Source organism: Bos indicus x Bos taurus, chromosome 7 (genome assembly GCF_003369695.1).
Source record: "Bos indicus x Bos taurus breed Angus x Brahman F1 hybrid chromosome 7, Bos_hybrid_MaternalHap_v2.0, whole genome shotgun sequence".
NCBI classification, from domain to species: domain Eukaryota; kingdom Metazoa; phylum Chordata; class Mammalia; order Artiodactyla; family Bovidae; genus Bos; species Bos indicus x Bos taurus.
In genome coordinates this window covers 86,102,123-86,118,005 of record NC_040082.1, presented here as the reverse complement: position 1 = coordinate 86,118,005, position 15,883 = coordinate 86,102,123, and the positions used below count along the sequence as shown (strand labels likewise).

Genomic DNA, 15,883 nt, shown 5'->3' with positions numbered 1-15,883 from the left:
AAGGAGTGAGAGAAATATAGAGAATGAAGAACTGTCGATACATACTCAATGAATCCCAGGTGGTGGTGAAGGCAAAAGAAGGGGGAAGCAGACGATGAGATGGTTAGATAGCATCACCAACTCAATGGACATGAATCTGAGCAAACTCTGGGAAATAGTGAAGAACAGAGGAGCCTGGCATGCTGCAGTTCATGGAGTTGCAAAGAGTCAGTCATGGGGACCTAAAGAGTTGGACACAACTGAGCATGCATGCAAAGAAAAGAATAAAAAGTGAGAAGGAATTGTTTGAAATATTTGAAAGAAAAATGATCCAGACTTTCCTTGTAAGAATGAGAAATGTAAGATAAAAATATTCCCCTTCTGGAATGGTGGGATAAGTTCCCAGAAGACCAATCCTCCTGTAGCTAACAAACACAAACTGTGGAATGATGGCAAAAACCAATTTTCTGGTAGTTTCAGAATGTAGAACAAAGGCAGATCAGCTCTTTAGGGGAGCTTAAGGAATCAGCACAAGTCGAGTTCATCGTCTTTGTGGCTTTGATCTGACAGTGGATTGTGGTCATGGCATGACACAATGGTTAAAGTAACACACGCCATCTTTTAGACTCATGAAGACAGAAACGGATGCGGTCAAAGCTGTCAAAACTTGAAGTGTTAGTTGCTCAGTCATGTTTGACTCTGTGTGACCCCAATGGACTGTAGCCCACCAGGGTTCTATGCCCATGGTGGGCTGCCATTCCCTTTTCCAGGAGATTTTCCTGACCCAGGGATCAAACCTGGGTCTCCTGTATTGCAGGCAGATTCTTTACCATCCTCTTTAGCCACCAGGGAAACCCCAAAAAGAAGAGAGTCAGAGAAGCTTAGGTCTTTCTGTGGCATCTGTACCATGCATGCAAGGGACACACTCGAAATAAGGAAAAAGTGAGCTGATGTAACATATGAAGTGCTATCCACAGCAGATAAGATAGTTTCCAGTTTGATTCTAACAAACTTAATTGTTTGTGAAAACAAAACTCAAAACACTCTTTGGAGGAATATAACTAAATGCAGAGTATGTGCTGTGACAGGGGTCAGTAAACGCTTTCTGTAAAGTGCCATACAGCATATACTTCAGGCTTGTGGGCCATGGGATCTCAGTGGCAACTATTTATCACTCACTGTAGTTTGAAGGCAGCCAAAGAAAATGTGTGAACAAAGGTGACTGTATTCCAGTCACCTTCTGGAAGTTTTAAATGTATAAAACTTCATTTATAAAAACAGGCCACCAGTACCTAACCCAGAGTTTGCAAAAAAAAACTAATGCATTGATATATAACATGTTAATGTATTAATAATGTAGAATGAAAACATGTATATACAAATAAACATTCATAAATCTTCTGAATAGCTTGATTCATAATAGCTAACATACTGATGTCTACTAAGAGGTGAACTGATAAACACAACAGTTTATGTTTCAGTGGAATACTATTCATCAAGAAAAAAGAACTGATCAGTCATACTCATAAACAGATATAAAGAATGTCTGACTTTTGAATGTATAAGAAAATGTCATTGTAAATGTAAAGCAGTAGAGGACACAATCACAAAAAATAGAGCATAAGTATAAAACACAAACAAGTTGACAAAAATTTTTATAAAACTAACTTAAATCAACATAGAAAGTGTTAAACTAGCTGATGAAAATGCCAAAAAATTATTACATTGGTCTAAATAGAAAAATACAAAATCTAGTCATTGCTTTTCTCTAGTAAACATATCCATCTAGCCATACTCATATCTGTGATTCTATTTTATCTGGAAAGGTTGAAGATAAAAATGTGATAAATATTAACTAGGATAATGGTTTTAACGACATACAAAATAGATTTTACAGCACAAGCCATAAAACATGCAAAAGAGAAAAACAGATCAACAGATAAAAGTCATAAATATGTATGTACCTGTAATATAACCAAATGATATATAAGGAAATAATTGACAGAAACACAGAGAAAAATAAATCAATTGTTAGAGTTGGGTATTTGAACACATCTGTTAAACTTTTCAACATTAATAGATCAGTCAAATAAAAATAAACAGATATTTTGAATAATAATATTAATATGCTTCAAGATTTAGTCACAGATAATGAACTTTAAAAACCATACATTCTTTAGCAGAAGACCTAACTAGCTATTTCTCCAAAGTAGACATACAGGTAGTCAACAGGCACATGAAATGATACTTAATATGGCTAATTACTAGGGAAATGCAAATCAAAACTACAGTGAGATATCACCTCAGGCTGGTCAGAATGGCCACCATCAAAGAGTCTACAAATAAAAAATGGTGGCGACAGTGTGGAGAAAAAGGAGCCCGCTTACAGTACTGGTGAGAATGTAAAGTGGAATGGCCACTATGGAACACAGTTTGGAGGTTCCTTAAAAACTAAAAATAGTTACTATATGATCCAGCAATTTCACATATGGGCATATATCCAGAGAAGAGTCCCAATTCAAAAAGATACATGCACCTCAATGTTCACCACAGTGCTAGTTACAACAGTCAGGACATGGAAGCAACCTAAAGTCGGTTGACAGATGAACTGATAAAAAAGATGTGGTATGTGTGTGTGTATTTATGTATGTGTGTGTATTTATGTATGTGTGTGTGTGTATATATATATATATATATACATGCATATATATGAATATTATTTGGCCATAAAAAGAATGAAACAATGTTATTTGTGGCAACATAGATAGACCTACAAATTATGATATAAAGTGGAATAAGTCAGAGGAGGACAAATATCATATCACTTACATAGGGAATCTTAAAAAATGAGACAAATGAACTTATTTACAAAACAGAAAGAGACTCACAGATGTAGAAAACAAACCTATTGTTACCAAAGGGAAAAGAAAGGGAGGGATAAACTGGGAGTTCTGGTTTAACGGATATACATTACTGTATATGAAATAGAGAATCACTAAGGACATACTGTACAGCACAGTAGGAATTATATTCAGTATCTTGTAATAACCTATAATGGAAAATATTCTGAAAAAGAATACACACACACACAAAAACAAAAATAGCACAGCCTAGTGGGGAAAGTTGATGGATTCAACCACTTGACAACTGTAGAAGGACATTGTGTATAAACAGCTAATGACACACTTTGACACACTTTGTGACATAATGACACACTTTATAAGTAACAAGAAAGTCTCACCTAGAATATAGAATATAGAAAGAACTCCTGCGACTCAACAAAAACAGAAAGCTTAAAAAATGGGCAAAATGTAAATAGGTAATTTACAGAGAAAGAGACCTAAAAAATAAAAGCCCATGCCAATAAGAAGTCATAAAAAAGTAGTGCTAAGGGAAAAAATTAAAGAGCTAGATTATCCAGTCAAGTAATTTGCCATCCAACTCATGGACTCACATATTGCATAGTACTAACACTCAAAGAATAGGATGAAGCTTTGATTAGACGGCAAAAGAGGCAGATTTAATTCCTGGTAGTTTTAACCCACTTATAGGAAGAAAGAATAGTAAAAATCTTCAACTTTACCGATTTTAACAATAATTTATCAATGCTAAATTTATCAACAATACAGTATTTATTTACCAGCAATAAATTTATCAACAATACTATATTCATTGCCCAAACAACTCCTTATCATCGAGTTATTTCATGATAAGGTTTTTTAGTCCAAATTCTTCTTGCCTCTGAAATTTCACAATGCCAAATCACAGAGACTCAATCTTCTGGAATTCTACATAAGGTACTTATTTCAATGCCAGGCTGTTCATTAGATCAAATGAGAGGTTTTAGGAGACCTACATACTTTGATGTATCAAGTCAACATAAGAGAAATTTTTTTTTAATTTTATTTTAACTTTACAATATTGTATTGGTTTTGCCATATATCAAAATGAATCTGCCACAGGTATACATGTGTTCCCCATCCTGAACCCTCCTCTCTCCTCCCTCCTCCCTCCCCATACCATCCCTCTGGGTCATCCCAGTGCACCAGCCCCAAGCATCCAGTATCGTGCATCGAACCTGGACTGGCGACTCATTCCATATATGATATTATACGTATTTCAATGCCATTCTCCCAAATCATCCCACCCTCTCCCTCTCCCACAGAGTCCAAAAGACTGTTCTATACATCAGTGTCTCTTTTGCTGTCTCGTATACCGGGTTATTGTCACCATCTTTCTAAATTCCATATATATGCGTTAGTATACTGTATTGGTGTTTTTCTTTCTGGCTTACTTCACTCTGTATAATAGGCTCCAGTTTCATCCACCTCATTAGAACTGATTCAACTGTATTCTTTTTAATGGCTGAGTAATACTCCATTGTGTATATGTACCACCGCTTTCTTATCCATTCATCTGCTGATGGACATCTAGGTTGCTTCCATGTCCTGGCTATTATAAACAGTGCTGTGATGATAAAACTGGTCTTTCTATGGTACTTTAAGTCACCATATGATTCAATTACACTGGAAAGTTTTTTATACAATATATATGTAACTCACAGTGTGCCTAGTCCAAAACTCAAGGCTGAATTTTAAGTTTCCTGGAGGCCTTCATTTTTTATTTTTCTTTTTTAGCAAACTTTCTTCTTTCACAAATAATGTAACCCTCAAGCAGACACTTCTTATTGATTCTGAGGAAGCATCCATACCTCTGCATTCTTAGCCAGACAAATTAATTTTAGGTAGCCATGAAGATAACTTATTGCAGTTGTAGCTGGCTCAGGCACAAGGTGCCAGATGGACTGGAGGTACCAATGCTCAGGACCCAGGAACAAGGCTATCCAAGAATTTAGCGTATTCATGCAAAAGAGTGAGCAACTATTGCTGAGGGGTGAGATGTTTCACAAGCATCTCTACAGCTATGCCTTTAAACATTTTGCAGATGTAAGCTGCTATTTCAAGGGTAAATTTATGTCATTAATTAGATCAGCACATACATAATGTTGGAGTCCCTAGTGCTTGTATATAGCTGTCTGTTAGGAAGAATAGAAGAGCAGCATCCAACTCAAATACTGTGGGCCAACTGCCATTATCTCAGATTGCACCAGAAACACACATGTTGAAAAGTTTCTATGAATTCTTACTCCTGCAACTCAACGCGTATTTATAACTTATTGGAAATAAGATGGTCATAAGGATATCTGATAACTCATGTGTAAGCTGTGAAACATAAGTTATATATTCTTATAAGTTGTTTTTTATGTAGCTATTGAATGAATATCTTAGAAGGTTACCTTCATAGTCTCTGGACACATTATACAGCTAAGAATCAGTGAGTAATTGATTATTATTTTTGTGAGTAAAATTTCAAAGCTATTATTCCATCACTCAGTTGATTCCTTTATTGCTTTAACAAATACTTACTGAACACTCTTTAGGAGACAGAGGTACAATGATAAAAAGGACTGATGATGCTTTTGAGGTTATAGAGCTTGCCTTCTAGGAGATTTGTTTTGGATAAAGTCTAGATTACAGACTGGTAGATGTGGTGACTTCACATGTTTCCACCTGAAAGTGTAAGCTGCTGCTGCTGCTGTCACTTCAGTCGTGTCCGACTCTGTGTGACCCCACAGACGGCAGCCCACCAGGCTCCCCCGTCCCTGGGATTCTCCAGGCAAGAACACTGGAGTGGGTTGCCATTTCCCTGTCCAATGCATGAGAGTGAAAAGTGAAAGTGAAGTCGCTCAGTCATATCCGACCCTCAGCGACCCCATGGACTGCAGCCTTCCAGGCTCCTCCGTCCATGGGATTTTCCAGGCAAGAGTACTGGAGTGGGGGTGTCATTGCCTTCTCTATGAACGTGTAAGAGTGTGGCTTAACTCACAGAATTCTTCTATCTCCTACACTTATAATTACTTCACTTTATGTTTTTAACTTCTACCTCCTGATACTCAGGTGCTCATGCATGTCAAGATAACTTCAAGTAACACTGTCCCAAACTCAGTGGGAAAAACAGCTATGGCATACTTTTAGACTTCATTTTACTCCCCTTGTCTTCAGCTTTTGGGACTTTTAAACATTTCCACTTTGAAAAATGTCTTCACTTAGCTTCCAAGATCTACTTTCTCTTGGTTCTAGTCCTACCAATAGACTTCTTCAGAGTTTTAGTCATAGCTTTCTCCTTATTTTCCTAACCTCCAAATAATGTAGTGATTAAGTTCTCAGACTTGGAGTGTTTCCTCTTCTAACTCATTTCATAGTGTCATAAATAATTTAGTATCATGAATTCAGTATCATCTCCTTGTTGAGGGCTTCTAGATAGATATCTATCCTGGACCTACTAACATCTCTACTTGGATGTCCAATGGACATCTTAAACTTAAAACATGAATCTAACTCCATTTTAGGGCATTTGCTATCTGTTTCTTCTTGTTATATTTTTCGCAAGATAAATGTATGGTTTGCTATCTGACTTCCTTCAGATTTCTAAACAAACATCCCTTTCTTTAGGAAGCTTTCTCAGATTATCCTATATAAAATAGCACCATTCCCACTCTCCTATCCCTGGTTGTATTCCTTACCTTGCTCATCCAAATTTATGCTTCTCCAAAACATTATTACCAAATGGCATATTACATACGTATTTACATATTGTCTGTTTCCCCAGCTAAACTTCAAGCTCCATGAAGGTGGACGTTACTTCCTACTGTGTTATTAGTACATAGAACAACGACTAAAAAGTAGTTGGAACTCAATGTATACTTTATACTTATCAAATCAATGATTAATTTTTTTTTTTTTTAATTTCTTCTATGGCCCTATCTACCTACCCACCTACCTGGCTACCTACCTACTTACCTAATGTTTTGCAAGCTCCACCAGTTTGGGATGGAAAAGGTGATTTTTCAAGGCTGGTATCAGAATGGTGTTTTGGATTTTGGAACTTAAGTCCAGCCTCTTAGCCCTAAGAGACTTTAAGAGATAACACACTTCCTCTTCTTGTTCTATAACACTTCCTCTTCTTGTTCAATAAATTGTCGCTTAGAAGAAAAACAGGTTTGACTAATGTTAAACCACTAATAAGAGACAGAACCACTGTCAGAGCCCAGGCTTCATGCCTTTGCAGTTAGTGCTCTTCAACCTACACCCTGACTAGGAGACGTTGCTTTTTCCTGGTTGCCCACAGCAGCCCAAACCTTTCTGGCATTATTTTAAAATTGTCCTTAATGAAGATTATACACAGGTTGAACTAGAGAAAAATCTGGCTTTAATTCCAGGGACTGTATAGTCCATGGGGTCGCAGAGTTGGACATGACTGAATGACTTTCATGAATAAAAGTGTCATATATATATATATATATATACACACACATATATATACGTATATGTATCTGTATGTGTGTATACACACACACACACACATACACACACACAATTTCAAGGGAAAAAAGGAGAACATTTCTGGATACTTAAAACCTAAAACTTAATTCTGTTTGCAAAATGCCTAGTTTAAAACAAAGCAACATCCTAGGATATTAAGAAACAGAGCCTGATGGGCTGCCGTCTATGGATTCACACAGTCGGACACGACTGAAGCGACTTAGCAGCAGCAGCAGCAACAAACTGTTACACTTTCATCAGAGGTAGAAAAAAAATACACGCAGGTAGGTTAGTGAGAAGCAACAATATGAATAGAGCAAACAGCCTAAAAAAGGTTTTTAAAAATCAATTAAAATATTTCTTGACCCTGATAGTGTAGTGCTCTAGGGAATAAAGAAAATTCAGTTTAAACACAGGATCTAATCTAAGGATTTTCTCAGACAAAAGACAATGTAAAAAAGTATGAATTCCATAAAAAGCAGTAGAACATAGTAGGTGCATATACTCTGTTCTTTGGATTTGCATCTAGCAAACCCTCTTCATAAGCGTAATCACTTAATTGTGCTACTTTAACTTCTACAAGACTCAAAACTGCTAACCTATAATGTAGAACTGAATAATAACTATGGCATATAATTGCTGTACGAATTAAAACAGATCATAAATATAAATATAAATATAGTGTCATCCACTTTAAAGTTCAAAATACTGTGGAATGATACTAGTAAAATTTAACCAACTGCAATATAGACTTCAAAATAATTTCTAAAATTTTTAGAAATAGTATTTATGAAAAATGATCTAAAATTAACCAAAATTATGTTTGTAATTGATCATTTGCTGAGTTTTTCTAAAACTTCAGGTACTTTATAAAATGTAAACATTTTCCATTGTTCAGCTCTATCAATTTTGTATAGCACATGAACTGAAACCATCTCCTGACCCAACAGTACAATAGCAATCATAGACAGCTTACTGTTTTCCAAAACATGCTAATTTCTGCATGTAGATGTGTCTACCTGCAAAATCAAACTATTTGACCTCAAAACATTCATTTTACCATGATGATTCAAGAAAGAAGATTGTGACCCAATTTTTGATTGTGTAAAGTCCGTGGAGGTAAGAGTGGAGTGGATAAGATCGGTAGATGAGATCAGAGATATTACGACAGATAACAGATGGTCAACCTGGCTACTATCATAATTATCACACCCAATGCCAAGGTCCAAGCATCCACAGGTCTGCCACATGTGAATCCTGTGTGTCCACTCATAATCACACACCTATATCAATTCCTCTGGAGGTCTGTTGTTGCTGATGATTATTACAGTCTACACATTCTTTCACATGTCACATTTAACACAGCTCCAACTTCTTTATACATTCGCCTATTTTAACCTTAAGTCAGATATTCACTGAGTGCCTACCATGTGTCAGCCACTGGACTGAACACTAGAGAAACACTCTGCCCTCATGGAGCTTACACACTAAGGTAGAGAGTTAATAAAAGGAAAATAACAACAACTCTGATAAGAATAACAAAGCAGAGAGAGCATAAAATATGTCATAATGCCATATAATCTTTTCCTTATGATGGATTTTAATTATTCTGCCAGTAATTCAAGACAGCATTATCTTCAACAAAGCAAAACTCCTTTCAGGCAATCAAAGAAAGTTAGGTATAGTGAAATATAGCTATCAATTCACTCCAAGCATGACTATGAGTTTAAGCCTGAAATACAAAGAATGTGCAAACATGTGTACTAGAAAGGTAGGAAGAAATGGGCAGCAAAGGGATGAGCTGCAGGAAGAGAGCCAAAAAGAGAAAAGGAAGGCTGCTGCTACTAAGTCACTTCAGTTGTGTCTGACTCTGTGCGACCCCATAGATGGCAGCCCACCAGGCTCCCCCATCCCTGGGATTCTCCAGGCAAGAATACTGGAATGGGTTGCCATTTCCTTCTCCAATGCATGAAAGTGAAAGTGAAGTCGCTGAGTTGGGTCCAACTCTTTGTGACCCCATGGACTGCAGCCTACCAGGCTCCTCCATCCATGGGATTTTCCAGGCAAGAGTACTGGAGTGGGGTGCCATTGCCTTCTCCAAAAGAAAGGCTAAATAAAACATCAATTAAGAGAGTCATTTTGCTCAGTCTTTCAGATTATCCTAGAATGGGAAAATTGGACCCTCTGAGTAATTAATTTGAATACTAATATACAGACATTGCTTAGTTTACCATCAGACATTTACCCTTTGCTTCTAGTTTAACTATCAGAAATGTACTCTCTAATCTCTATTCCTATAGAATATATTTATTTTCAGGATTAAATAATTCATAAAGCATTAAATAATCCATCCTCTGTAATTACATGTTCATACATTGTTTTTATTACATTTTCACCCACATATCTACCATGTAAGAGAGACATTTAAAATAAAAGCAATGAACTGTCAAAAAGCAAAGGTTTCCCTTACTTAAGTGTCATTTTTGAAGTAGAAATTCTTGGATCATTCCTTCCTAACTTTGATTCAATACTGACACCAATTTCTACCACTTTCAAAAAGGCAGGGGAAAAATGAAGAAACCTTTTCTAGAAAAATCCATCTTTCCGATGCTGGGGTTCTTTGGAGCACCAATACTTCTAAATAACGGATGAATACACACTTAGAAGAAGTTGCACCTCAATACAACTCTTACCTGCATCTCTTGACAAAAGGAAGCCAATGGCCCAAATAGAATCTGACATTGCTCATCAGCAGTGTATGTCATCTCTGGCAACTTGGAAGGAACCATCACAGAATTGACACTGTGGGGATTTGTCTGCAGCAAGCAGTTACTGGCCTTTGACCTGGCAATATGCAGATATGTGTGACATTCTGAATTAACTGCAAAAAGTTGTTATAATTAGTTAATGTAGCAATAGCAAACATTTTAATACTATTAAATATGTTCTTGCTTTTATTTATAAGCTCTTCTATTGAATGCTCATGGAAATTATCTCATATATGAGAACCATATGTTTACAATTATTACAATAATCCTATCAATATTAATAAAACAATGTTCAAGGTAATAGAACTTTTTGATTTTAAAGATCTTTCATTTGAATTAATTAAGCTCATCTATACCACACTGTGAGGTGGTTATTATTTTACACATTTGTAAGGTGAAGAAGCTCAGTCTCAGAGAGTAACTGCTTAAAAGTAATGTATGAAGGTAAGAAATCAACTATATTCAAGGATTTAAAGAATCTAGGAAAATCATGCTCAAGTGACTATTAATAGTAGGAATATTTTTGGACTTGACACTGCACCACAACTTCTATTTATGGGGTAAAATTTAATTTTATCATAGTTCTGATTCATGAGAAGACAACTAAGCCAAACCACACACTCACGGGGGCCTACAGAGGAGTTGTTGCTTCAGTGAGGAAGAGCACGCACAGATGACATTGCACATGTTTCTGGAAAGAGCTATAGTAATGTAATAAATACATTTTAGTAGATTTTTTATTCATTTGACAAAAAATTAACTTGACAATTTAAATAGTATGGAAAAATAAATTTGAGTAGTGAATTTAGCTAGTTAGGTATTTCTATGTTTCTTACTTAGATTTTTGAATACTTTAAGCATTTCTCTCTCACTTAGTGACTGGGACTTTGCATATCTCCTACTGGTACTGCTTCAGCTTTCCCTTCTATTACTGAAGAAATAAGTAAAGAACAGGGCTTTAAAGTGAAAATCAGAACAATAATACTGTTTTTCATTTTTTTCCCAAATAGGCAAAAGCTAATATTGCCAGCTGAATGTTGAAAAGAGGAGAATCAAGGACTATAATAATGGTGAAAATTACGGGTTAATGCAAAAAGACTCAGAGTTTAGAATTACGAAGTAGAAAGGTGGAGCTTTTATTAAAGAGGTTTTTGATAACAACAGATGTAGAGGGATGAGCATTGAGAATGTTTCCACTGAGAATTTCTGAAGAGCCAATTTAATATTACACAACATTTTTTATCATTGCAATAATTTTAAACCTTACAAATCATCTTGCCTCCTGTCTTGTTTGAAAATGTGGAAACTAAGACACGAGTTGGTTGAATAATATGTCCCATTGACATCATGAGCCAGTGGAGAGCCAGGATTAGAACCAAGCGCCTTGATTCCTAATCCATGCCCTTTCCACTCTGCCATGCCACACACCAGGGTGGTAGAGGAAGCAGGCACACACACACATTCATGACACAACAACAGCAAATGACCTCAGTACCTTAGAAATCTTTCCAAATCTTCCTTGCTACATCGGGACCATGAGACATCACCAAGATTTTGTCCTTTAATCCATTCACCAGACATGATATGAAGACCATCAGCACATGATGGGTGGTCATTGTCATGATTAATCCCCATGCTGATTTGGAATATAGTTAAAATTTGAAAATTTATTAGATAGATATTTTAACTTATTATACCTGCAATTAAATGACAGCTAAATCATTAAAATGAGATAAATTAGTTTTTAATTTTAATTTTTTATTGAAGTATAGCTGAATTACAATGTTCTGTTAATTACTGCTTTATGGTAAATGACAGTTATACATATATATGTATATATGTGTATGTGTGTATATACACACACATATACACACATTCATTGTCATATTCTTTTCCATCAGGGTGTATCACATTCAATATAATTGAATATAATTATATTCAATATATTTATTATATTGATCAGGGTGTATCACATTCAATATAGTTGAATATAATTATATTTGATATATTTATTATATTCAATTATATTGAATGTGATACACCCTGATGGAAAATTATATTGAATATAATTCTCTTTGCTATAGAGTAGGACCTTGGTGTTTATCCATTCTATATATACCAGTTTACATCTGCTAGTCCCAAACTCCTGATTTATCCCTCTCTTACCCCCTGCTCCCTTGGCAACCACCAGTCTATTCAGAGAGAAATTAGTTTTAAATGTAAAAATAAAATTAATTTCATATTGATTATTTTTTAAATTGTGTTTACCTAGATTAAAGGTCAATGTTTTTATTTAGTAAAAAACATTTTCTAGATTAAAAGTCAATGTTTTTATTATTAAAAAATTTTCCCAGTCAGTAAATAACATGTTTAGTTCACCTGTGTCAGTATAATCTATGTTATTTTCCACACAGTAGTAGGTATGAAACACAGAAATACTGCAGTTTCTATTCAACCACACTCGATTCCTGCTCTTGCCTGAATATCCTTTATTCATTCCTTTTATCAAATCTGAAGCCACATTAAAGTCTTGTTCCCACAAACTGTCCCTGGGAAACCTTCATGCTCTCGGTCATCTTCATCTTTTCTCTTGAATCCTATCTGGTGCTCTAAGTTGGAATTCTGATCTAAAACTCGGACTTATCTTCTAATGGGTGTATTAAAATAATATTAAATTCAGTATGTCTAAAAACTGCTGTTAATATTTTCTCTTTCAAACCTCTACGTACTCCTGTATTCTCTCCCTCTTTTCTCTTTTTTGTGCCTTTGCTAGCCACACAGTTTGCCAAACTAAGGATCTTCAGGTCATAATTTATTCCTTCCTCTTCCAAATTATCACCCAAGCTATTTTATTTACTGATTGTTAAGGGCAAGCCCTGCTAATCTATTTTCTAAATATGTCTTTCCCCTCTGACCTCCTTTCAATTCCTTTTGTTACTATTAAAGAGGATTATAAAATTATTTAACCTTGACAATTACTATGGCATTCTAAGTGGGTTCTGTGCCTCTAATCTTGGGCAGCATTCTCCCTTCTCCTCCTGCCCTGCTCCAGTGAGATCTATTTAAAAACACAATCGGGCTGCCTTTCGTCTGCTTTTCCATTACCTATATAGCAATTTCCAGCTCTTTACCATGGCACGTAGTTTCTTAATCTCCTTCCAAGCCATTTATTGCATTTCTTTTCAGCAGGAGCAAATGACTTGTAGTTTCCCAAATATTATGTTGTTCCTTATTCTCTTTAACTTTCTATGTGTCATTTTCTAAGTGTCATACACCATAAAAAGGAGTATATAAACTTCAATTAAATAATTCTATGCTGCTGCTGCTGCTGCTAAGTCGCTTCAGTCGTGTCCAACCCTGGGCGACCCCATAGACAGCAACCCACCAGGCTCGTCTGTCTCTGGGATTCTCCAGGCAAGAACACTGGAGCGGGTTGCCATTTCCTTCTCCAATGCATGCATGCACGCTAAGTCACTTCAGTTGTGTCCGACTCTGTGCGACCCCAGAGACGGCAGCCCACCAGGCCCCTCCGTCCCTGGGATTCTCCAGGCAAGAATACTGGAGTGGGTTGCCATTTCCTTCTCCAATGCATGAAAGTGAAAAGTGAAGGTGAAGTAGCTCAGTCGTGTCCGACTTTTAGTGACCCCATGGACTGCAGCCTACCAGGCTCCTCCGTCCATAGGATTTTCCAGGCAAGAGTACTGGAGTGGGGTGCCATTGCTTTCTCCGTTCTACAGTGTACTATATGTTTTTACTTTTGGTTATCTCTCTAATTTCTAACTGCTAGAGACTTATCACTCTAAAATGCTGGCATACTGGAATCATATTCTATAAATGATAATTACATTTGAACCAAGCCAGCATGTTGAATCGCTTCTATTTCAGTAAAAGTTGCATATAATCTCCTATGAATTCTCATAATGAAGTAATTAAAGTAACTGTTTGTGAGAGAGTTAATACTGAAGATGTAGAAAGAGGAAAGTTTGGTTTTGTACATGTTATGTTTGAGAAGATGGCAAGATAGTCCAATGCTCCTTTCTTCTCATTGTGTAACAGATAATAACTAAAACAGTTTTCATTAAAATATTGTGAATAACAAGAATATCTATTCTGTATTTTAAAACACAAATAAAGGAATTGTTATAGAAGTTGTTAAAAATTACAACTACCTATATTTTCTCATACGAAAATAAAACTTTCAAAATTATTGAACTATATTTTCAGTTAAATAATTTAAAATTTTAAATAAAAATTGTTACATTAATGTGTTTTTGAAAAAGGAAAATTATATAGGATGAATTAATTTATAAAGAAGAGTAATGAATTAGAAGTTAAGTTTGCCAACCTGAAGACTGTGAAAATTAGCTAAATAAAATAAAAATATATTATTGACTATATTTTTTCATTTTAATGTTAGGAAAATTCAGCTATATGGTAAATTATATTTCTCTTTTCTCATCTAATTAATGTCTTTAAATAGGGTCTGTTTCAACACATATTAATAGAATGACTGATAGAGAAAACAGGAAGAAACATCTTTTTCATACTTTGAAGATGAAGAGGAAAACTAACAGATGATATGGACTAAGCAGGGGTCAGTTCACTTAGTGTGGGGTAGAGTGAAAGACATAGGCGTTAGATTTGAATCTTCTATCTCCATCTTATTCATGTGACCAGAGGCAATTTAAATAATAATAAAGAAATAAGAAATAAGCATGCCTTGGTTTCCTTGTTTGTGAAATATACCTTCCTGAATGGTTGCAAAGATTACATGAGGATGATGTAAAATACCTAGCACAGTGCTTGGAAAATAGAAGGAATTAATAACTTCTTTTTGAAATTGGGGCAGTAAATCAGAGATGTTTTATTTCTCTTATTTGTCACACACACACACAAAAACTATTATTAAAGGCAAGTTACTGTACTGAATTTCATGAAAGTGGGAATTTAAGAAAATTCAAGTAAATAATAATGGCCTGAAGTTACTTTGGGTGCTAAGCTAAAATAAGAAACTGTACATATGGCACAGTCTCCCAGATTGATAAAGATGCCTAAATGCACTGTATGGTTGCAAAGCTGTCCCTGCCCGCATCACCACCTGGCCTCCACCAGGCACTCTTCTGCAGCACATGTCACTGGGTGACCCTGTTATAACAACAGCCACTTGCCACGTGGAACATACTCAACTCTTCCATCTGTGTTGGTGCAGGCTTTCAAGTCATATACAAATGCTTTAGTTTTGAAAGGCAACTGGTCTTTTTCAGAAATAATAAAATTTCTTAAATATTGTGTCCGTTTGAGAGAAGAAGAGGGACTCCTTCCAGGATTTAGCAATTTGGACATGTTCCCAAAGCAATGTAATGTGATTTTCCAAATTGGGAAGATTACAACTTCTCATCCAGATGATCATTTTCCTTCAGGGATCCGGATTCTCATGTAAGAAATTAGCTACAGCCATGGAGAGATCTGGTGATTCAAGCATTGTTTACCATTAGTTAAATTTTCCTAAAGCTATTTAACTTGTAACAGAAGTTATCATTAAATTGGGACAGGCTTTTTTTTTTTTTATAACCACACATCTGGAACTATCAGGAGACACTGCTTAGTTTTGATTCTACAGATTTGAAAGAAAACAATCGTGAACCTTTATCTGTGCCAGTCACTGTATTAATCATTTTCAGTGATGATATCATTTAATCCTCACAATACCTCCAGAATGTTTTTATTATCATGACTTCTATTTTACAGATGAGG

The 15,883-nt window shown here is 35.6% G+C and overlaps 1 protein-coding gene across 1 annotated transcript in view; it reads right to left on the bottom strand.

Moving 5' to 3' along the window:
• ADAMTS19 (ADAM metallopeptidase with thrombospondin type 1 motif 19) overlaps window positions 1–15,883 on the bottom strand; it is a 267,865-nt gene that overhangs the window by 100,965 nt on the left and 151,017 nt on the right. Inside the window, exons 9-10 of the mRNA XM_027547039.1 lie at window positions 11,625–11,765; window positions 10,055–10,205 (exon numbers count right to left, since the gene is read on the bottom strand). Coding sequence (XP_027402840.1) covers window positions 10,055–10,205; window positions 11,625–11,765 — 292 coding nt within the window. The remainder of the gene's footprint in view (window positions 1–10,054; window positions 10,206–11,624; window positions 11,766–15,883) is intronic.